Genomic DNA, 24298 nt, shown 5'->3' with positions numbered 1-24298 from the left:
AGCCGTTTTTTACAGCATTGTTGCTTCTTCCTTTAGGATGGTGCCTCACTTGTTAGAACCTTTAAATAACACAAGATTTTGCTACACTGAGAACATCCCACACGGCAGTCTCCAGCTCACTGCTACACTAACTTTTTGGCTGATCTATATTAATTCCTTCCTTTGCCACTCACTATGGCATGGTTTCCCTACCCAGCATTCACTGTAACTGTCAGTCAAAGTACTGCTCCCTTTTTGCTTGCCCTCAGATTGTTGCTGTCTTACTGCGTTGCTGGCTTTGGATTAGTCTTTTGCTACTTTCCCTCCGGTTAATAAATTGTCCACAAATTAGCTATCTGGTTATGTTAGTGATAATGTCATGTTAACGAGCATGTTAACTAACTGGCGTCAAACCAAACAGATTTGCTTTAAAGAATTTTGCTAAACATGAGTGATGCAGACCACGGCATCTGACAGTGGAATATCACAAACAACTATTTAAAGAGAGGGGACCCGATTTTCAGTATGAGTATCTCTGTAGGTCTTCCAAATCCCAAATTCAGGCATTTAAATGGCTACTTGAACCCATACAACTAGAACTTGAGCAACTAGGGTGAAATTCACCACTGTGCAGACAGCCAGCGTAAGACCTTTGCATTAAGTCCCACTGTCATTCTGTTTTGAGGACGTAAGTGGTGAACAGGCCTTGCACTAGTCTCCTGCATAGGAATGAATTAGACCCTTGAGTACCACTTGCTCACCCAAGTGTGGGCTATGGACATTCACTCATAGTGTTAAATTGTGCTCAAGGTGTATCCAAACAGGGGTCAGTGTTCAGGCTTCACAAATGGAGAGAATGAGTTAGATGCTGCAGAGATGCAGAGCTCAGTGGTTTAGGGAGGGATATTAAGCTAGGAATGAGAACTCAGGCCTTGTCCTTTGTGACCCAGGAGCAACTAGTTAACTTCTCTTTGCTCTTTAATTTCAAATTCTCTTTCCCTTAATCTTCCATTCGGTCTGTGCATCTGATTTACCTGGTACAAGTGAAACACTAGAGAGAAAAGGCTGGTTTGGTTTTAACTCTGCAGAATAACTCCGCTCCTGCTAGAGCAAAGAAAGTGCTTGAGCTCACCTCCTGTGCACTGCGGCTTGTGTTGAGCACGGGCCTGGGGGCCTTATGCAGCTTCTCCAGCACCCCTCCGGCAGGCTGGTGCAATAGCCACCGTTGCAATAGCAGCCTTCCCACGCGTGGCACTCTGCACAGCAGCTGTAGCACAGGGTGGCAGCCGAGCACACAAATCACTTCTTTCTGTTTGCTCCTGTTGTTGTCATGATTTGTTAGGTACAAAGGCAGGAGGCTGGCCCAGCACAAGTCGGAAATAGAGTGTTTCACCCCAAAAGGGAGTATGGGAAATGGTGGGAGAGCTACAATGAGCAGGTAAGCATACAGTGGAGTGGCCTGGGGGCCGTGTGATATGTCTGTGAGCAAGAGGAGCACCTCTGGGACAGTGCTGGCCCAGATCCTCTATCTGTAATGACTGTGCATCCCATATAGTATGTTCAAAAGAAAAAAGCTTGGCCACCCCTGGTTTACATGTTATGTTTGATCTGCAAAAATGCACCATGCTCATTTCGGTAATTGGAACCACTTGTCATTCATGATGTTGTCATAATATGGGGCTCTTGTCAAGAGAAACTTTCGACCCCTGGCCAGCCCATTAGAAGGTAACAATAAGCAATGGTAATACAGAGTCTAGCTGTCAAGTAAGCAAATTCTGAGTTCTATCTAAATGTGGGTCATACTTTATATAAAGGGTTACCTTAATAAATAGCTTCTAAAGGATTAATGAAGAGAGCTAGTTGGGAAAAAATCGATGGAACAGTTTACTGTCAGAATTGAAATGTTTCATGGGAATGTATTGATGACAACAAATTTTTTGACGGAAAAGCTTCACAATTATTCAAAATCAAAATGGAGCATGACTTAGTTGTTTAGTTTCATTTCAATGTTCTTGTTTTGTTTAACTCTGACTATTTCTCTTCATTTAGGTTTTCGCATTTCAGTACATTTCATTTTGACTTTTATATTAAATTTTACTATTATATTTCTATAATATGTTTAATATTATAAGTATATTCACTGTGAGTAATATTTTATAAGATATTATAATGTTTTGACATTAGTGAAATGAAACGTTTCAATGATTTTTTCCCCTGTATTTCCCAGTCAAAATGTTTCAAGATTTTTAATTTTCATCCCAGGTTGGGACAAAAACAAATACTGAAATGTTGGAATTTCCCATGGGATGGAAATTCCATTTTCCGACCACCTCTATTAACATACGATTAATATGATCAATGTGTTACAGACGAGTGACATGTGTCATACATGGTTATAAGCATATCGGTAGAAGATGATTATAGATGATTATAAGCCATGATAATAAGCAACTTATTGACCTGTTAGATTCTATTGCAGTCTATAACAATTTGATTTACCACTTCTTAAAAGATGTATTTAACCCTTTATAAACAACTTAGAAATGTAACTTTAACATAATACATAACCAAAGGGGTGAACAAAATGTACCTTTGGCTTTACTGATTTTTGTACCAGAGAGCCATCCTGTAATTGCAGGAAGGCATTCCAAGATGCACACAGCATGATGTTCCCCTTGTGCTTAACAACGCTCACTCAAGCGCACAAGGCATGTGATTATAACAATGCACACTCTGGGGATCCTGGCTGCTTAAATAATGTCAGCACCATTCATTCACATGTGGTTGTTCGAAATTTATCTACACCTGCTGTTTGTTTGTCAACCTGTCTGTGTTCTGCACTCTGTTCTTTGGGGGTATTTTTAACTTCCATTTCCTGCAATTAGATTTGTTTTTTCCAGTTAGAGTCACTGAATAAGAGAGAACTGAAGAGGAAACAAGTGCATGTAAATGTAAAACAGTTGTATTTCATTGTACATAGTTTAGTTCCCCTTTTTACAAATACTTTACACATACATATATATAAACTACATGTATAAAACTATATATTATATATATATATAAACTCTCCCTATATTTTATATCTTCACAGTGAAGAATCTATGTGCATTCCAGAGTATAATCCATCTGAGCCAAGTAGAGATGAGAAAGAGGTTCCTGTGAAAGATGATGCCCTAATAGTCAGAAAGACTGGAAACTTTATCAGTGTAATACTTCTATAGCAAGACTGTCATTCATAAGACCTACTCAAACAGTTAAGAATATTTGTTGTTTAACAGATATTAGATTTGTATTTTATGGCGGTGTTTTGTTGTCTCCAGCCATACTAGCCCAAGCTGTGGTTCTGTCAGCTCCCAGAAGCTAACTAGAGCTGGAACTGAATAGGATGGGAGACTTCCAAAGAAACCGTAGGTGCTGCAGAAAGCAGTGTAGGTGAAGTTCTTCCTTTCCAGTAAGTATCAAACCCGTATTTAGAGGCACAGGAATGCTTGAAGTCTTGAGGAAACATAGCAACAAGGCTTTGATTATTTTTGGATGATTAAAATACCCCATTAGATTTTTTTTTCACGACTGTAGGGGGTACTGACCAAATTATAGTTATGTCTTTTGGGTTTAAATCACACATTACACACGTCGTTTCAATTACACATTATTCACTTCTAAAAACTCTTGTGCAGTATTGCTACCGTATTCCAAACTAGATGTGGGTACAATTCTGAGGTGGATGAATTATCCTTATATTGGCATCCTATAGTAGGGGTTGGGCTTCTTCAAGATGGAAAGCGCTATATAAATGTTAGCAGTTATTATTTTTGTGTTACTGTATGCAAGTTACGCTATATGTAAGGGGAGTTAATCTGTTCTGAATCACATACAAGCATCTTTCACCTACATCACATAAACATCAGCTATGAAATGGAATGTTTTTTGAGGCTGTCAAAAAGTAGGAGTCTTGGTAGCATTGCTATGATTTAGAATTTAAATTACTGTCTTAATTAAATGAAACAAATAAGAAGCTGATTAATAATTCACAAGTGATTTTTCCAATGATGACATAAATCCCATGTGAATAAATGGCTCTGCAATAATATATCAGTCAAGCCATACACCCTAAATTACTTCCATGCTAGATACTCTGTGCAGACTGGAAATAATCAGACTGGAAAAATTCAAGACGAGTCTAGAGACTGAAAACAAAATCCAGATAGTGCTAAATCTTTCTCCCTGTTCTGCATGATGTGTGTGTGATTCTCATTTTAGAGAGATGAAATGGACTTTCTCCAGTTTTACTCCAAAAGATATTATAAGTGCTGTAATGTAAGGCCCATTAAAATCAAAGGAGAGACGGCCACCAATTTCCATGGGCTTTTTATCAGGCCTCAGCTAAGCAGGGATGAAGAACTGTAGAGAATACCTAGCTACTGTAGGAAGTGGAGCTGATGGTTCGATAGGTGGAACTCTTCTCTCTCTGAATCATACTGACTCGAGGTGATAGAGCATTGTGATGCTGCAAGTGCCATATTTCAGACAGAAAATAAAACACAGGTCCTGACCACTTGTGTTAATGAGCAGCCTCAGGGTGGCCTCTGTAAGTGAAGAAAAATGTTAACTCTGGGGTCCTGACCAATTTCCAGCTTGAGTAATTATATTAGTCCTACTAGAAATCACCCAGTAGTTTCAGTTAGATACCATATACTTCACTTCCTGTCCTAAACAGCTATGTATTGTTAAAACAGCTGCTGTGATTTGCCTCTGTGGTTTGTATATCTATTTATAAGTTGCTTTGGGTTCCTTTGGAATGAAAATTGCTCTGTCAGTGTTGGCTGAGATTTTCAAATCTGTTAAGTTATTTGGATACCCAGTTTCCATTAAAATTAGCAGGAACTGGGTGTCCAAATCCCCCAGGCAGATATAAAAATCTCAGCCATCAGTTCTTATAGGAGGGACCCTAGAAGTGTACAGAAGATTGTACAAGCTTGCCAGCATAGCAAAGAGTTTGACACTTCCTGGGGGTACCCAGCATTGTGAGGCATCTTACTACCACCTGCCCTGAGCATGAGGGAACCTTATCTGTGGCTGCTGTGGGTTGGTTCCCCAACTCCACCAGCCTTTGGCAACACAAGCACTGCCTTCCAGGCCTCCACAGGCCCTGCATTCTCTGTACAGGTCAGTGATAGGTCCTCTCCCACCATCCCTCTGGAACAGCCAGGTCCTGTTCCTCTGCACACTCTCAGAATTCACAGATCCGCTACACACCCACTTATCAGTTACACCTCAGTATCACTACTCCGCTCAACTTCATGTATCTAAGAGCTGTTACAGTACATACAAGAAGAGGTTTATTTAACAAGAATAGAGACTTGAGAAGAAGCAAGTAGAAATAATGGTAACAAATAGTTACATATAAAATAAAATCATAATGTACTTTCTGGAGCCTAAACGGAACTAACCAGATATTTCCCTGGGCTAATGAAGTTTAGCTGACCCAAAGTTTTTACCGTGGTTTTCAACCAGGCAGGCTGTGACCCTTCTTTCATAAGACAGAACACGCTGGCAGTTCGTCTCCTCAGTGAAGGATAATTGGATGTCCCTTTGCAGTCTTAGGTATAGTTCCAACGATCCATTGTCTTGTAAACAGGGCTTCCTCCTGCTGGTTTATTTCTTTCTGTAACTTCCCCCTCTGGAAAAATTTCACAATCCCTTCCTTAGCATTTTGCTCAGACGGTATATCGGCACCTATATATATATATCAGTCAAGCCATACACCCTAAATTACTTCCATGCTAGATACTCTGTGCAGATACTCTGTGAACCATACAATACTCAATTTACATGTAGCCAGAAAGATAGATAAACATCTCTTGCCTGTTTCTAGCCCCAAGTTGTTGGCCTTGAGAATGTATTTTTCCTGTATAGATACATAACTCCTTACATGTTATCTGTAAATACATGTTGCAATGATTATGAGGACCAGTGTAACCCAGGCTTTCAACAGAGACCTTACATGGTGCTCTTTGGTGAATTAGTGTATAGATACCAGACCCAGGGTATCTCTGCTATGGTGTCTCTTCCACGAGGTCCCTGGGTCTTCAGGAATAATATGAACAAAGTTTCTTGTTCAGTGTTAGAAGAAAGCAACTCTTTTTTTTTCTTTGCCATTGTCACGTGACAGATCTGCAGTCAAAGTGCAATGGGTGCACAGCTCCCCCAGGAACACAGGCTAGGACAAAATGGATGCTTGCTCTGTGTGATTCAGTGTTTATTTCCAGTCTGATTTGTTTGGTTACCTCTTATCTCTACAAAGCACACAGCATAGGAGTCTTTTAAGCTGTGTGGCTTGATGGATACGTCACTAGTGAGCTACTTATGCACAGTGGAATTACAGTGTCACTGGGGGAAATAATGACGTGCCTATTTATTCACTTTATTTGCTGTGTTTAATAAAGCTGGTCATTAAAATCCTAACCAGCCTAGATAGGATGTGTCTTTACACTTGCCACCACTGCTCTCCTGCTGATTGTTCAGAGGCAGCTGGAGCTGTCAATCAGGGTGAGCCCAGGAGTCCTGCCCACTAGTATCTTGCCAGAAATGTCTGCCTTTGCGGAGGTGGATAGATTGCACCATTCAGACCTCTCCACTACTTCAGCCATGAAACACATTGTTCTTCCATCCTATTTTCCTTCTGTTGCTTTCCTCTTCCTCTCCTGCTACTCCCCCAATTACTGCTCTCTCCTCCTCCGCAGCTGGGGAAGCTCAGTGGGTGGGCAGCTCCAAATTGCAGCTGTGGCAGGGGACCATCCAGGTTCCAGGTACAGGGGCTCTCTTTTCCCCTCAGCTTCAGGCCCAGCCTGTGTCTTCAGCTTGCAGGTCCCACAGGCTGTTGGAATTTGATGAGGGGGACGCTACAGAACCGCCTCCTCAAAGCAGCACTCAGCAGGCAGCAGCAGCTGAAGAGAACAGGAGGCCTGGCACTGAGACAAAATGCACTCAGTCCGAGACTGATCCCAACAGCAGGTCAGCTGATGCAAAGTAATATAACCAGCAGTTAAACCAGGCTCATCCACCTGCCAACGAGCACACATGATTAAGGAGGGCAGGTGAGTAATGCCAGTAGAGGACATCAGAGGTGCTCCTCCTCTTTCCTGTGCCCCATGACCTCTCCCTCCTCAGAGGTACTGTTTTGAATATGGCTGTAACACACACAAGCAGGCCTCATCCCTACACTTCAGGGAACCCTGCTCAAAAGTGTGGTTTGAGCCTCGCTAAAAAAAGTAAAGGGAGCCTTAAAAGAGGCATATCAGATGAGCAGTGAAAGGGCTTACCTGCTTACTCCCACTGTACGACTTGTGTGGGTCTTCCTTCAAAAGCGATCCCGAGCATTCCAACGCTTCATACAATCTAAGGAGGGGAAAAAAAAGAATTTCCTCATCTCTTCTTCCCCTGGACTTCCACACTTTCTTGGGAAGACCTTTGCCTCAGAGAAGAGGGACTCCTTGAGTCTGATTCAGAGAAATATAAAGCAGGATCCAGGGCACATTTCTGCCCAACCCTGTATAATAGAGTAATTCAGACCAAGGGTAAAGCTGATAGATAGCAACCCACCAAAGCCATCCACACCGAAATTCCAAAGGAATATAGAAGCATCAGCTTTACAGTGCAAATGGCCAGGATTCCTTTGGTTGTCCACCAAGTTGAGGGAAATGGACATTGCTGGCAGTGCCATTTTCTAAGCGATCAAGTGGACAGAAAGGTTGAGATGACATTCTCGAGAAACTGTACATTCTCTATAGGCTCACTGAGGCTGTCCATATAAGCCACTTAGTTCACCCAAGTGTCTGTAGCACTGTGCAAGAAGTTGGATGGTTTGTCGTCTTCGAAGGATAAAGGAACTTGGGCCATTTCAAAAAAATTTCTATCAACCTGAAATTGCCAGTTGCCCAAGTGACCAGTGCCAGGACACACACACAAAGCTCCAGTCAGGGAAAGTCAATTACTAGATAAAGTAGCTAATATTATTCAGCACTTTTTCAGAGAGAATGATTATTTAGAGAGGTCTTCAAAAAGGTGGTGGCAGAGAACTCTGAGAAGGGACTCTTGTTATCAGTTTTCTTTGCATTTGAAGAATCCTTCTTGGCAGAAGGGTGGAGGGGCCTCTCATTAAACAGATAGAGTAAGACAATGCCCTAACTACATTAGTTGCATAAAACAATATGATTATTTCTGTTCAAGTCTGTATGTGGGCACATTAGGCTAGGAATAGAAATGGCTAAAGTCAGTTTAGGTGCCAACCTTAGCTAATTGAGTTTTCTCCAGAAACAAGACCATCCAGACCTACACTTGCACTAAAATAGCTAAATCAGTTTTAACTGAGACCTTTTCATTTCCATGAAAGTTTGTGTGCAGACCACGACTTTGTCAAGACTTGGATAAGAAATCCAGAATAACACCACTGAAATGGACAAAATAATTTCGGATTTTCAGCAGTGTAACTGGGGACTGAATCTGGTCTGTACAGTTTTAGGCAGCATTTAAAAATATAGTTTCATTTTATTCTGCTTTCAAGAAATGTATAGTTTTAAATGTGTAGCTCTCTGTTTTAGGTTGTCTCTCAAACATGGAATTCCGTGGGTTTTATGTATAGTTACATACTGTAGCTAACAGATGTTAGTAAGAAAATAAATGACTTATTTTCAGCTTGCACTGGTGTACAATATATTACCCATTGTTAATAAGAGAGGAAGACAGTATATTCACACCGTACGACTAAGAGCATTTCACCAAATTACTTATATCAAGTTCAAGTAATCCATGGGAATGACAATCTTGCTATAAAGTTAATAGAGAGTTTCCAGTTTATGTGACTTTCAGTATGTTTCCTTCTCGTTTATCCCCTCCACAAAGCACAGTCACTGCCCTCATGCTTCCTTTGCTAATTCTATAATGGCATCTGACTAAAGAACATTACACATTCTTTTAGATATCCAGAAACACAAGGAGCAAAACAATGCAGAATTTCGGTTACATCAACAAAAACAAAGGGCAAAATAATATTTGCTAAATTAGTAAAGAGAAAAGGTAGAGGGGAAAACATTCATTTGTGTTGGCTTCATTTCTGTTTTTTTTTTCTTTCTTGAAGACATTGGTTTACTATTCATAAATTAAAAAATATTGAAAGCCCAGTTAGAAGATTAGAAAATAAAGAGTGGAAGAGAATAAGGAATGTACACAAGCTATTGTTCTACCAGAATATGTGGACACTTGTAGAGGGAAGATGTGAATGTTAGGGACTTCAAAGGCCTCATTTAAAGCCTTAAATTTCTTGTACATGTTAGGTCATTGTAAGCCAAACTGGCTGAGAATAAAATTTATTAGGTGACAGGTTTTGAGGAGATCTTCCAGTACATAAAAATGAAGTTAGCCACCCTGTAAAAAAGAAATAAAAAACACAAAAATGTGTCACCACTAAAGACCTTTCTTTGAAAAAAAAAAAAAGTGCCCAATTTGTATTGTGGGTTGTATGTTTGGCACTGTCTTGAAGTTTGCGTCCCTGGATTATAATCAATGACCCATCCAGCGAAGAACAGCATAACCAAAAGATTTGCACGACAGAGTAGCATATATTCTGTACTCCACAAGACATTTTGGCATTCATTTGGAAGCTGAAAAGAGTAAATATACTGTCCCCATGAGAGAAACTGACAGGAAGCAAAGTTTCTTGGTAAGAAGAATCCTTGATCTAGAATATCACTGACCAAAAGGTTCCCATCACTCAACAGAACATGGCATAGTCCGGCCCAATAAATATAAACAACTGTTTGTGATAATCCATTAGCAGGCATCATGGTCTATGTTGTCCGTGTTTATCTATTTATTTCTCTATAAAGCATGCACTTTGTGGTGTGATTTAGTTAACTTGGCACTATGTAGTTGGAGTAGGAATTGAAAAGGTGATACTTTAATCAATCCTTCCCCTCCACTCCCCAATCCAAGGTGCAGCCCTACCAAGCATCACACAGCCCTCAAAAGATAAGATCAAATTACTTTTACAGAGAGATTAGCAAGATCAGTTCTTCTTATGACATTATTAATACTGCATTAGGTGATAGAATAGGAATTAGGAGCAGCAGGGTATAACAGAGAAGCTGGATGTCTGAAATTAATGTTCTAATTATTGCTGAATGTACTGTTGTTGACTTTTCATGTCTGGGCTTTTTTTTTAATGGATACATTGCTATTCACTTGGTGCATGCTAAATTCAGCTGGTTATAACAAGGGACTTGAAATAGTTAAGGGCCAACCCATTCAGTCATTCCTCAGGAAAATTCCATAAGTAGCCAATGTTCCTTTTTTTAGCCACAGATGCAGCTAGGTTGAGCCCTTCCCTCTAACCCTGTGTGAGGGGCAGTGCACAGCTGCATCCATCAGGCTGGCCCACAGAAGGAATTGGAACGCAAGGGAGTCACAGCTGCTCCATGAAAGAGTTAATTTGCTGCTGAGGCTCTCCCAGGTGAAAATTACTTCTCCCAGTTTCTCTCCTCCTCCTCTTCTCCTTATGCTGGCTCAGCTCTTCACTCCCACCCCCACCCCTCTCATTCAAGACTGTCAGCTTCTCTACCAACTGGTCACAGAGGTGCAGGGCTCAAGAAGTCTACTTGCACCTGGTACAATTACAGTAACCCAAGAGGCCATGCAGGTAGATGGGGGGGATATTACTCCTATTACTTTCTCTTTATGTCCCTTCACAACCACATAGGGCTGGTCCGGCATCTGGCTGTTAGTGAATAGGAATCATGTCAGGCCCTTTGGCTTAAAGGAGCAGTCGCTAGTTATGAATCAGAATGACAGAACAGTGAAGAGTAGAATGGATCAAAGCTAAGGATAAGAATGGGCTGTTTCTTCTTGCCCTGTTTAAGGGGCCGCACATTGGTGTGTCACCCCTGGCGCAGCAGAGGGATGGAACCATACATTAGGTAAACATGAGTCCTTCCCTGTTCCCTCCTTCCTTCAAGGGGCTAGTGATTTGCTGCTGATCTATTCTAGTCACACATTACTAGCCTCCTGCCCCCGCCCCATGGACGCACAGCTATTCTGGCTAGCATGCTGAGGGTGGTGGGGGAGAGAACCAAAGCTCCACTCACTCCCCACCCACTTGCTAGGAACTGGGGAACTGTAGGTGCACAGCATCCACTTACTTGTGCAGACCTGATGTCCAGTGAGCTGTGTAGGAGTGCAAAGAGGGCTTGCAGGAGTGGAAATGGAGTATAATTCCCCCTTATGCAGTTATGCACCCACACAGGTTATCGGACAGCCTAGCCTTAATTTGCTTCCAAACAGATAATACCCTAGAGGTTTAGGTTGTGTTCGTCTGTTAGAGTTTGTTTGTAAAAAAAAAAAAAGGTGTCACAGTGTGTCATGTTACATGATCGACTGTATCTCCATATATCGTAACCATAGATATGAATCGACCAGAAGGAGTTCTTTTGTTCACACTCACTGGGAGGTTTTTAGATCCCTGGAAGAGACAGTAAATCAATAGCAACTCCCTGCAAACTGCAAGCACCCTATGAAGCTCTATACAAAATTCCCATTGTTCTAGTACTGCAAACTATTTCATAACAAACTAAAAAGTTGAAGTGTAGTGACTTCCAGCTTTAATACACATTGTTTAAGATAATTTGTTCTAGCACAACCAGGATCTCAAATTTGCTTGTCTTTCCAAAACTGTAAATGGTTGTTGCAAATATTTTGGAAGCCAAAATAACTTGTTAAAAAATCCGTTATTTTGTATATAAATCATGCCTGTATGTAATTTTGTATGTATGGACCTATGTTTTTATTGTGGACATCATTTCTTAGTCACATTCTGTTTTTCTGGAGAAATATTACCACTGCTCATGGTCTTTTTTTAATCCTGAGAGCCACAGGTGAATGTATGGGAGTTTTATGGGCATGCCCAGGCACACGCCCATGGCCAATCTGACAGAGGGGGGGAAGAGGTGAAAGGAGCAGTTGCGTACTGTGTGTGAGAGAGACCAGGAACCTCCTCACTCTTATAGGGGGATGTACTGGTGCTGGGGAGGCTCTGAGCAAAGAGTAAGGGGAGATGTCTCTATGATGAGGGCCTGAAAGGAGATCAGGAGGAGGGGAAAGCAGGATGTTGCCACTGTTTCTCACTGTCTGAAAACTCATCCTGCCATTGAGCCAGAAAAATGGCCCTTGTACAGTTTGTGAGTCACTTACTTCCCTCAAAGACAATCTCTTGCTTTGAGCTGATCTGCAATTAAAAATCCTGGGTGCATTAACTGAGTGACATACCTGACCCAAGCCTGAAAATGAAAACTGCCCACCAGTCTCAGTCTCCTGCTAATGTCACTGCTTTGATGCCTCCAGAATGGATGCATCATGATCCATTTGTGAGTTTTGTTTTGAGACCGAGGTGAGCCGTAAGGGAAAATTGCCACGCTATTATTACAAACAAATGTCTATAATACAAGTATCAGAGCCAGGCTGGCACAACTTCATTTCTCCTGTTCTTCAGAGACCAGTTGTTATTTTCAGCCTCTGCTCAGACAAGCTGGACAGGTAATGCCACTGGGATTTTTAAATACAAGTCAGCAGCTTCTCCAGAAAGCCGTATATAATCAAATTTCACTTGACCAGGCCAGATTGTGGCTGCCCTAACTTGCCAAGCAGTATGATGATCTTGTTTTCCTAGCCTGGGATTACCTGCGATTAGTACACTGAAGAGTCACTTTGTACCCCTAATACGAAAGAAGTAATGAGAATTTATTTGTTGTGGGAAGTTAATTCACCAGGTTATTGTAATCATTGCAAGACGAGCATCCTTGTAGCAGGTTGCCACTTGTAACCTCTGCTTAACTGGGGCATGCATCAGTGCTTGTTCTTTTCCGTAGCAGAATATATTGTTTTTACCATCAGCTTTACTACGCGTCTGACGTATACGTGCCAGAATGTCAGCTGTCCCTGTTCGTGATTTAATGAGCTAGTTAAAGTGAGTCATTATGATTAAAAGCTAAATGTAAGCCAGCATCTTCTCTCATTTTCATTCGCAGCTCTAATGGAAAATCGGTCACATGGGCCCAGAATGAGAAGAGCCGCAGCAGGGGAGCGCACCTCTGGCAAAGGCTCTCAGTCCACATCAACAAAAAGGAGAACCCTAATCAAACCGCCGTGATCAAGCCCTTTTCGAAGAGCACAGACAGTAGCCGACACAGCAGCAGTGCCACGTTTCCAGAGACCAGTGCCAAAATGCTTTATGACGTCTCAGAAGCAGAGGAGCAATACCCAGCTCACTTCCAGCCACAGACCCCCTCGCCTATCAGCACGGTGAGCCACAGGACTGCCTCCATTAGCCGAACAGATGATGATGTCCCCATATCCCAGACAGAACGTGCCCAGCGAAGCAGTTCCTCCCAAGGCTCTCTGATGGAGCAAATCAGCAGTGTGGTCACACGCTTCACAGCCAACATCAGCGAGCTGAACTCTATGATGCTTTCAACAGCCACACCGGGGGCAATGGTGGCCACTCCTCTCTGCTCTTCCTACCTGATCCCAAGAGAGATCCAGCTTCCTACAACAATGACCACTTTTGCAGAGATCCAGCCGCTCCCTGCCATTGAAGTCAATGGTGCATCGCAGTCTGCTAGGAAACCTTCATGTGGCAGCATCAAAGAAGGTACTTCGGAGGCACCAGCGGTGAAGCAAGATCTTGAGGAGTTGGTGGCTTTAACTCCTCCCTCACCTTTTAGAGACTCCATTGATTCTGGGAGCACATCTCCCGGCTCTCCAGTGTCAGAATCAGCTCTTTGTATCCCATCCTCCCCGAAGTATGACAAGCTTATCATAAGAGATTACTCTCAAAGTTCTTCTTCATTGTGAATGTAGTTCAAGACACCATTGGATCTCGACAGCTACAAGCAGGTAGAGCGGGGACAGCCAAGCCTTCAAGATCTCCAGTGTTTACACAGATACAGTGATGGGCATTGGGTCATCATGTAAAGAACGGAGGGGGCAATAGAGAATTATTCGATAAATGGAAACATCGGATTAATTATGCTGTGTTAAAGAAACAAAACTTTGAGCAGATTTTCGTGGCCTTACAAAACATGGGCTTTTAAGAAACACTGCATCTATTTTTGAGGGCTTATAAGGAGTCTGTTAAATCAGTTACATACCAAGTGCTTTGCTTTAGTATAACAATGAACTGTGTGTACAATATATGAAAAAAGTAGACTGTAAGCGACTGTACAATGTTTTCTTTATTTACTCCGATTCCTTACCCAGAAGTGAACCTTGATCTATTATCAAGAATAGAAGACCAAACATTGAATGTACATTTTCTAACAGACTCAAAACCTGGCACCCAGTGTGTCAGGCTCTTTTTTTTCTAGGAAGATCTCAAAAAGCAGTAACGTATGCTTCATAACGACCAAACTCTTGCTGAAGCGTATCATGCTACGTGTAGATAACAATAAACTGCGGCTTTGCAATGTGTGACTGCAATATGGAGGGCTTTACAAGTGACTTCTCAACCTACAGATTTGTTTATGAAATTCTCTTCTATAAGTATTAAAAGTTCAATTTATTCACATTGGATACACCTTCATAGCAACAAAATGTGAGGATGATTTCCTGACTCTTTCACCACGTTGCCAGCCAATGATGGAGTAGCAAAAAAATATTTTCTGGAGTACTGTTTTGTAATTCCCTTATCAGGACAAGTGTTGAGGAGAATATTCTGTTTCTAGCAGTATTATTGAGCTATAGCATAGCTGCATTCCCTTGTGAAATTAACACCTTTTTATGGTCATTCTTATGGTAATATTGCCAGTTATAATACCATGCTTATTCAGGCTCCCATATCCTTTGCTTTTAAGGAACAGGTAAACACTCTATGGGTTTTCTCAGTTTTTATAAAGGTAGAATACTGAGAAAGCAGTCTGGATTATGATGAAAGAATACTATCAATGGAAGGATTGTCATGATCATAATTCATTTATGAAAAAAACCCTGTGGCTTAGAGGTGGTTTAGCTACTCTTCAATAAGCAACGATTTTAACTCTAGTTAGCTGCAGATGCATTGCAGCTATGAACTGTGACAAAAGAAGATTTTCAAAGCAATACAGAGTATATGTTCAAACAAGGGGGACCTAATGAGATACAAACTAACAGAGTCTTTCTTTGTTTCTTAGCAGCTCATAGAAGAGGCGAGGGACTTACTGACATTTTTTTTCCTGTATCAAAATATCTACTAGTACAGTTTAGTACACTTCATGCTGTCATGGCATTTTTAAATACATGCAGGAAGAGATTTAAAATTTGAATAGAAGCAACATAATTTTTGATAGCTATGTTGAAACAATGCACATTATAATTTACTTTCTCCCTTCCCTCCCCCAATGACACAGCTATCCTCAGGTGCCAAAATTTTGTGGTTTTTTTCTTATAAATAAGGATGGTATGAAGGGGTGGGTGATTTACTGTAATTAAAAGTCAAGTTGATGCAGCCTTATATAGAAGATAGCCTTATGGAAGGGAGCCTTGGAATAAGGCTGCTGTGTATTATTTTTTAAACTCACTAATCTTATTTCTTTGCAGCTCTGCAAATACTTTTCAATCAAAATGTTTTTTTTTTCAGGCATTTTAAAACAGAAAAATTTCATATGATTAAAAAGTGAAAGCACATTTGTTCATTTCAGCAAAGAGTATTACTATTCTATTGTTAAGTTAGCTCTGCCATGATTTTATACCATACATCCCAATTCTCCATTCAATTAATTTTTTTAACAAAATATCTGAATGATACCACTATAAAATAACACCCTCCCCTAAACCTGATCCAGTACATTTTGCTCAAGGAATAGTAATTCTTTATTTAACTAACTGCCTGTGTCTTATGAGACACAGACCTTTTAACTTTTCTTGATCCATCTGGAAAAATGGGCATTTCAAATCAGGAACACAATATATATGTTCTTAGTAGGGACTCTAAACCTCTATGAAACTATCTGAAATATTGTACATGGAAGATTTGCAAGGTACTGTATATGTTTTCCTTTAACACAGAGCTGCTTTCATTCGTGGATAGTTTAGGTGGGTGGTTTAGGTGGGTGGATAGTTTAGGTGGGTGGTTTTCAAAGGGACTGTATTATTATATTATATATTAAGTGCCCCTCCCTTCTTCCCCCTCCCCTCTTCTTACTTCTTTCTCTCCCCGTATCCCGCCACTCCTTAAACAAATGTGTCAGTTGTGTAGCCTCCTTTCTCATGCTGGCAGGTACTTACACAATTATCCCTCAATGGGATTGCTTGCATGAGTAAGTGATTACCAGTGTGAGTAAGGATTGTACAAGTGGTCCCTTAAAATGTGTTGTTAATCAGTCTTCTTTAAGAAAAAAGAAGGAGTAAGAGGGGAAGGCTATCAAATCATGATACAATATAAATAATGCATTCACTGTTACACAGCTCCTAGGTCATAATTCTGAAGAATCATTCAGTCTAACTGGCCACTGTTGCTGTTCAGAGTTTGTTCATCTCTTTTATATTGCCAATAATGCATTCATCCCTCAGTTTAATGGTTGGGTACCGCTTCCATCTATTGGTTGATTAGGACCCTAACTTTATACTAGCCATCTTTTAAACACTCTTTGCTTTTGTCACTAAGGATTCACTTTCCTTGTACTCCTGTTTGCTGTAGAGGAAGTTCTGCATGCTCAAGGAATGCAAGACTGGCCCTGTTGAGATAGTACTTTTCTTCTCTGTTTGACTTCCAAGACTTTGATATCTAATCAGCAATGAAGAATAGCTTGTTATTAGTACTAGGCATGGGATGGCAGAACACATTTTGTTGGGCAGGCTGGTCCTTGGGAGATTTACTTGAATTTTATAGAGATAGGAGAAGTTGTGTGGGAATAATGAGGAGCAACACAAAGGACTTAAGCATTGGAAGAGTCAGAGGCAGCTTTATGGAACTGTAGGGTCCCAAGCAAGAGTCCAGAGGATTTGGTGGAGGAAGGGAGAGAAATTGGAGGTTCTAATAATTATTTTCCTTGCACCACTAGTGTACTAGATTCTTTACAGGGAGATGTGAAGACAAGGTTCCCACCTGGAAGACCTCAGAGTATGAGTAAACAATGTGCAAATAGATGATGGGTTACCTTCCAGTTCTGCTGCTGGAAAGGAAATTGTTTACACTGCAGGGAAAACACTAACATTCTTGACAGTGAAGACATCCCCAAAACCCCACACTTGCTCTGAAGGCCAGCCCTGGGAGAGTGCAGGTCTGAGCCCTCTCTGGAAGCCATGCTTCTGAAATAAAGTGAGCAACTACAGCAGCCCAGTTACAAGCATTTGTGTAAAGTGCTAGAAAAAATGAGGCAGAACTGTATTTGAAAATTGGCTGTTTATTGTATGACTTTGGAGATGTATCCCCTCCTATTTCTCATCTAAAAATATCTAAGATACTTGGTGATTGGCCTCCTATAGATATCTTAGACCAGAGGTTCCTAGATCATGGTCCATAGAGCACTTGCTCATGGCTCCTGAAGACCTGGCTAATCACATGGTGCTGGCTCCTTCTTCTGACTTCCTGCTGTGAAACAGCATTAAATGATAGCTAAAAATATCTTATATACTTTCCTTAACTTACTTGGGCAGATACGCAATTGCTATGGTTGGTACAGGAATGTTTGTGATCACAAATGGGAGGGGAAGTCGTCTATGTGAGTGTGATTAGGAGGAAAGGTGATCCATGAGACAATCTCTGGATTAACATGTGGTTCACATGAAAACATTTGTGAACCTTTACCTAGAGAGCAAAAGAAACTAGATAGAGAACATAGGTGCAAATGTTGATGCCTGAGAGAAAATTATCTTTATGCTCATTACTACAGCCAGACCCCACCAGACAGAAAGAGAGAAAATAGGGGAAGATTTATCACAAATGCCAGTTTCTGAGAGAAGTCAGATCACTGTGTTTGTGATGAGTAATTATGGCTAGATCATTATCTCAACAGACACCAGTGGAAATCCACTGAGGTCTTACTCCAGGTTTACATCAGTGTAAATGAGATCTGAGTCTAGCCATGGCCAGTGAAGTGTAGACATTGACTGTTTATTCCATCAGGGGATGGTAGGAGGAAAGAGATTTCTTAAGATTTTGCTTGATCCATACACCATAAATAGTTGATTAGATTAATTCTTAAGAGAACTCTTTTAGTTCAGTGGCTAGAACCTTCCCCATGGATTTGCTTTACCACTTACCTAGCAGGTATCCCTATAGACAAATAAAATTGTGGTTGGAAATGTCAAGGGTTGTGCGGATAATTTATCCATAAGTAGGAAACGGGTCATGGCTTTACTGTTGTTTCCTGATTCCCAGAAAGAGAATTAAAACGTTTCCCCAAGAGTCATATGCGATACTCCCAGTATGTCCGACACACGTTGGAACTTTGACTGAACTACCCGAGGTCACTTTTTTGCTACAGCTTGTCATTACGCCTAAGCTGTTGAAATCTCTGTAGTTGCCATTTACAATTTTATACTGTGAAAAGAATAAATAACTAAATAATACAGATCAGTGAAACATAAAGGTAAGTAAGAAATTCATCTCCTTGATGACTTGGCATACGTGGCTGGTTTTCTCTTGTCTGAGCAACGACAGTGCAAACTCTAAATAATAAACAGCTAAGTCACTCTGATCTGCCAAATGGGAATAAATATACTATGTATATTATATGTAGTGATAGGATTCAATGGCAGCTGCTGGTGGTATTTGTAATTTGAACTCTATATAGAATATAGATGTTTTAGAGAGATGGTGCCAATTCTAAAAGATTTGTGTGGGCTACAAGTGCTTGTAATTATTATTATTTTTTTTATTTGTTAATAACTTATTATGAAAATCTGGTTTTAAACATTCTGTGAGTGTTTGTCCCTTTCCTATGTTGCTGCTTATACTATTAAAAAATAGAGAATGTAAAATTATTTTGATGTGAACTGAAAAAGATTTTTCATAAAATTTAACATTTTTATCAGCTTTGGGTTTTGCGGTCTACCTGTATAAATGTAATTTATTTTAGCATTTAAAAATACATTTGCTTGTTTCTCGGTTGTCTACATCATGTTATAGTTGATGTTTATGTAGAGTCAGGTACTTTTTGAACAGTATTAAAAAATCCTGTGATACGACTTAAACTTTGATTTTTTTAATAAGATGTTATTCACATGTTTTTCTGTGGATCAAGTGAGCCAGCATACTAACCGTTTGAGGGTCATACAAATGCCCACATTCTGCAAAGGGCTAACCCCTCCCCACCCCATAAACACACACACACACACACATATGCACACCAGCGTGCATAATTCACAAAGGTGGGTTGGATTATCCCATTTATAATTAGCAATGTTGGCCCTGATCCATAGATTCATTCATAGATTTTTAAGGCCGGAACAGACCACTATGACCATCTAGACTGACCTTCTGCATAACACAAGCCATAAAATTTCACCCAGTAATTTCTCCGCTGAGCCTGCATTTTGTGTCTGAGCTTGAATATATCTTTTAGAAAGACATCCAATCTTGATGTAAAGACTTTGAGTGATGGAGGATCCACCACAGATCTTGGTTCCAATGGGCAGTTACCCACATTGTTAAAAAAGTTGTGCCTTGTCTTATCTCTAGCCTGAATGTATCTAGCTTAAGCTTCCAGCCACTTGATCTTATTATGCCTTTGTCTGCTAGACTAAAGAGCCCTTTCCTCTTAGAAGTCTTCCACACTCCATTCCAAAATTCCCCTCTCCGTTACACCAGTGCAAATCAGGAATAATTTCACTGAGCACAGTGGAGATTGGTACCAAAACAATGTAGGCTCCCGTTCTTCTGAGCAGGGCCTAAGTGAGATGAGAATCAAGCCTGTTATTTTTGGGACAAGTTCCCATAAAGTCTATTGGAGTTTTTTCTTTGCTACTTAAGGTTGAAAGGGAGGGCATTCCATGGCACGAAGGGCATGCCTCCAACTCCTGTTAAAAATCACCCAGCTGTCCTTTGTGCCTTTGTTCAGCTCAAAAAATTCAGATCTCAAAGTAAACAATTCCACTGCAGGGAGAAATTGCTTCCGGAAAAATACACTGTTACATTTTAAATTGACAGTTGTTTAAAAAAGCAGGAGAAATTTTAGCCAAGTCAGCCCCATGCAGTCGAAGGTATGCACGTTTTAAACACAATGGGTTATTTCACTGAGTTATATTTGTTTGCTATAATGTCTGGTAGACGCACGTTCTGTGGAACACTGGCTTACTGTCCTCTTGGCAAAAGAAAACCTACCTCCTTCTGATGGCAATCTCCTACTAACAGCTCTTCTGCTCCTGATTTGACACTAGTATTAACCAGGTGCCCCACTAGAGAGGCTAGTAAATGACTTCACTAACTTGAATCCTGTAGTTATTCTAATCATAACAATATCAGAGTTCACCGCCCTTACATGGAGCTCATAGAAATATTGTGTGGCACCACAAGGAAGTAGGAGGGTGTAAAGTGCACTAATTCCCACTACCTGGATCACAGGAACAGTGTAAGGGGGAAAGTGGCCCCGGGGACAGGTGCTGCATAAGTAGACAAATCAGGGCCAAAGTGGGTGGAGTCCTAGCTCCCCCTTCCCCAAACACCTCAGACCTGGTGCTTGGTACTTCCCAACAGAGTAAAGAGGAACCTGGAACACAGATGGTGAATCTCAGAGTTACCATGGCCCAGATCTTAAAAGTCATTTAGGCACCTAACTCCCATTGGTTTCAAGGCATCTAAAAACCTTTGAGGATCTGGGTCCAACTGCCTTCAAGTCTTCTCCAGGACCGGGCAGCAACATGCCTCCCCTTGTGAGGGACTTGTGACAAAACCACAGTGGAATGCATTATGTATTAGTCATGGCGTCAGAATTAGACTTGGTTCTTTCCAATAGCTGAAGACTTTAGTGATGTATTTACATTTATCCAGAGAAGTTCAATTTGTAAGCAGCATCTGGTTTTTAGTGAGGTCCTGTATTTTATCCAATTTTCTAGCAGTCCAAGCTGGTCAGGTTTCTTGCTCAATATCACACAGTAACTCAATAGTTCCACTTAGCTTCAAACACTCGATCCCCACGCTTCCCGGTAACTTGCTGACTACCATACCACATGGCTTCCTTAAACAACGATGAAAGGAGCCCACTGTTTCACTAGTAAATATTGCCAGTTCTTTTCAGACACAGGCCAGCAGGTCTGCTCTCTGGAGGGAACTAGGGACTGTAGTTGAGTCTGGAGCTGCCAACAGGAAGGAAGCACCACAGGTGATGGGCATCCAACAACTTTGCTATAAGAAAGGCAGCAAGCTCCCCGACCCTATCGTGCCAGTGCTCACTCAGATTGGATCTTCAGGAACTGCCTCAAGGGATGAAGGGCTAATTCAGTCTCTGAGGCCATTCTGTTCACCAGAGTGCCAGCAAGGCTGCTAGGGGGAGTTACTCAGCCAGTGCAGCAGAAATGAGTTCCAAGGTGTCTCCATGAAACTGCTGCTGCTGTGGGGCCTGCTGTATTTGTGTTGCATATATGGAATGAGTAAGTTGCACAGAGCCGTGGTGTAAAACTGCACTATGAGACACAAATTAAAGCATTCATTGAATGGGTTAATAACAGAGGATTAGAGAACTTAAGTGACATAGGCAATGCCGGAGAGGGATGTTAAAGATTTGAAGAGAGATGGAGTGCCAATTAAGCAGCTGGATAGAAGGCGGCTGTTTCAGATGGCAGGAATGTGATGAGATTGTTGGAGAGAACAGAGAGGGGGGTAGCTGCTATATGCAAAGAGACCAGGGAGAGAAGTAGAGACAGACATGCTCCAGACATTGGCTTGGAATAAGACCACGGAGTGTTCTGAGAAGGAGAGAATTTTTTAATTGTATCCTGAAATTAACAGGAATCTTGTCGAGGTGTTTGAAGACATGGGTGATGTGGTCACACTCCTTGGTACACATGAAGAGCTGCAAGCAGCATTCTGCACATGCTGACACCTGAAGATCTAGGATTTGGGGAAGCCACAGACACAGATATAAACAGTGCTGGAGATGGCGTCCAGGCATTGGACTGTGTCGACAATATTCCAAACTTATGATTGGGAGACACACCAATGAAGAACAGTTCAGGGTCAAGTCTCTGGAGACAAATAGAAGAATTTCTGAGCCAAGGAGGGAGATACCAGAGATGGAGAATGGCTTCTGCATTCTAGCCATTTGTGTGACACCACAAGCAAACCAAAAAATCACACAAGCCAAATGACCTTGTGGTTAAGGTTCTGGACTCTGGGACTCAAGAGATGAAGGTTAAGTTCCCAGTTCTGCCACAAAATCCCTGTGCTAACTTGGGGAAGTTTTTTAATCTCTATCCTCATCTATAAAATTGAGATAATAAGCCTATAAATGAAATGTCAGCCCATCAGGATAGGCAGAGGGGAGATGTCAAAGCAGAAGTTATAAAACCGGTGAAAAGAGATGACAGTTCAGATATACAGCCTAAAAGCAGCACTTGAAGAGTAAAAGCTGAGATAAATTGACTCAGAAGGAGAAGAGAGATAGAAAAAAAAGAGAGCCAAAAATAGAATCTTGAGATGCTGTTAAGAAGAGGTGGAAAGGAAAAGCTATTGCCAGACTTAGGGAACGATCTGTTATATAAGAGTGGAACCATGAAAGGAGGCAGCCAGAGATGCCTGCGCTACTCTGGAGGCTCACATAAAATGAAATAGTCAATAGCATTGAAGGCTGCATGGAGATCAAGCAGAATGCAGATGGAGGAGCTGTCAACAGCAGAGGGGAGCTCATTAACTACCCTAGAGGAGACTGATTTCCATGCCATAGCCATATGGAAACCCAAAGAGAAATCTGTCAAGGATTGTGTTCAGTGTAAACTGACTGCATTTCCTCCTAGAGTACCTTGCTCTGTTGGCTTGCATGATATTTTCACTGCTATAGACTGGCTAAAGAGGCACTGGATAATTATGCAATTGCCATATAAAATGTTGCCCACAAGTTAGAGCAGCAATGTTTAAAATAAAAGGACTTCTTTCAGCCTGACATATCTGGCTTAGTACAGCTTGCTAAAGATTTTTTAACGGTGTCAAACCTCACCCATATGTGAGTACCATCTGTTGAAATGCTTTTGAGCCAAATGGCAGGCGCCACCAAGCTCCATCTTAAAACAGACCAATGGAGTCTCTTGGTTTGTGCCAAGGTTACTTACAAACGAGCACTGGGAGGCAGTTGGAATTATGACTTCACTTTGTTACAAGATACTATGCATCATGGCTGTGCTGCTATTCCAAGCATCTGTTCAGATGGGGGGAAAGCACAGTGGCAACCCAGTTAATACACATGTTGCTTCAATGAATTAGAATTCCCTCGTCTATACTGAGCTTCCACAGGACCAGAACGGATCATGGCTACGAGGGAGTCAACATTCTATTATAAATACTCATAGAAGTCAACGATCTGAGCTCTCTATCGGTTCTTTACTAATGTAAAGCTTGAATTTAGTCAAATGGTGGACGTATTTCTTACTACTGAGCAAAACTAGCTGTAGTACCTTCAAGGCACATTGAGCTCCAAAGCAAAGATAAACAAAGCCCGTAAGGTTGTGCAGAAAATTCAAACTCTGCTGCAATGGATTATATGAATAGGTAGTAAACTATCTTTTTTATTATCTATTTTATTATCTTTATTATTTATTATTATCTTTATTGTTATCTATTTTATCTATTATTAATGTATTACCATCTATTTTATTATCTGCTGATGAGAGCATGAGATAGTGGGTTTCCAATCTCTTTGTTATCCTTTTACTATCCTGGGCGGACAAATCGACCACACAGTGGCAGACAGAGGTGTTTCATTATCTGATTATTCAGATTGCACCATCAGCAATTGTCTTGAAGATAGACCTGGAAGTCCTTGTTATCACACTCCTAGAGGAAAGTGCAGACGGGAGTACAGCAAAACGTCAACAACATTATACTGGGCAAGGCAGAAATAGAGGAGCCGTGTAAATTCAGAATACTACCACTGAACTCACTGGTCATCTGTTTTATTCTGCACTTGTACTTGTGTAACAGACTAGAATCTGGTCGAGAGAGTTCAGATGAACCCTAACAGGGGATCCAGGTGCAAACCCGCCTAGAAAACAAATATGGAAACAGACAGTCATGGAGTTTGACACAAGACTTGCTGTTTATGGTTAGGTATTTTGTTTTTCAGCTTCTATATTGGCTTATTTTCAATGC

General features: G+C 41.1%; 1 protein-coding gene across 3 annotated transcripts in view; it reads left to right on the top strand.

Annotated features, from left to right (window-relative positions):
* Positions 1-19138, top strand: part of GRM5 (glutamate metabotropic receptor 5) — a 327032-nt gene extending 307894 nt beyond the window's left edge. Inside the window, exons 9-11 of one of the 3 annotated variants that reach the window (XM_074956409.1) lie at positions 1322-1417; positions 3071-3232; positions 13053-13192. In XM_074956409.1, the coding sequence (XP_074812510.1) occupies positions 1322-1417; positions 3071-3200 (226 nt within the window). In that variant the 3' untranslated portion in view covers positions 3201-3232; positions 13053-13192. Of the gene's footprint in view, positions 1-1321; positions 1418-3070; positions 3233-13052 lie in introns of all 3 variants that reach the window. The other 2 variants (XM_074956392.1, XM_074956402.1) reach the window with 2 other exon arrangements.
* The last annotated feature ends 5160 nt before the right edge of the window (positions 19139-24298 follow it).

This window comes from Natator depressus, chromosome 1 (assembly GCF_965152275.1).
Source record: "Natator depressus isolate rNatDep1 chromosome 1, rNatDep2.hap1, whole genome shotgun sequence".
Classification (NCBI taxonomy): domain Eukaryota; kingdom Metazoa; phylum Chordata; order Testudines; family Cheloniidae; genus Natator; species Natator depressus.
The sequence above is the reverse complement of the archived record's forward strand: the minus strand, read 5'-3'. Positions and strand labels throughout refer to the sequence as shown.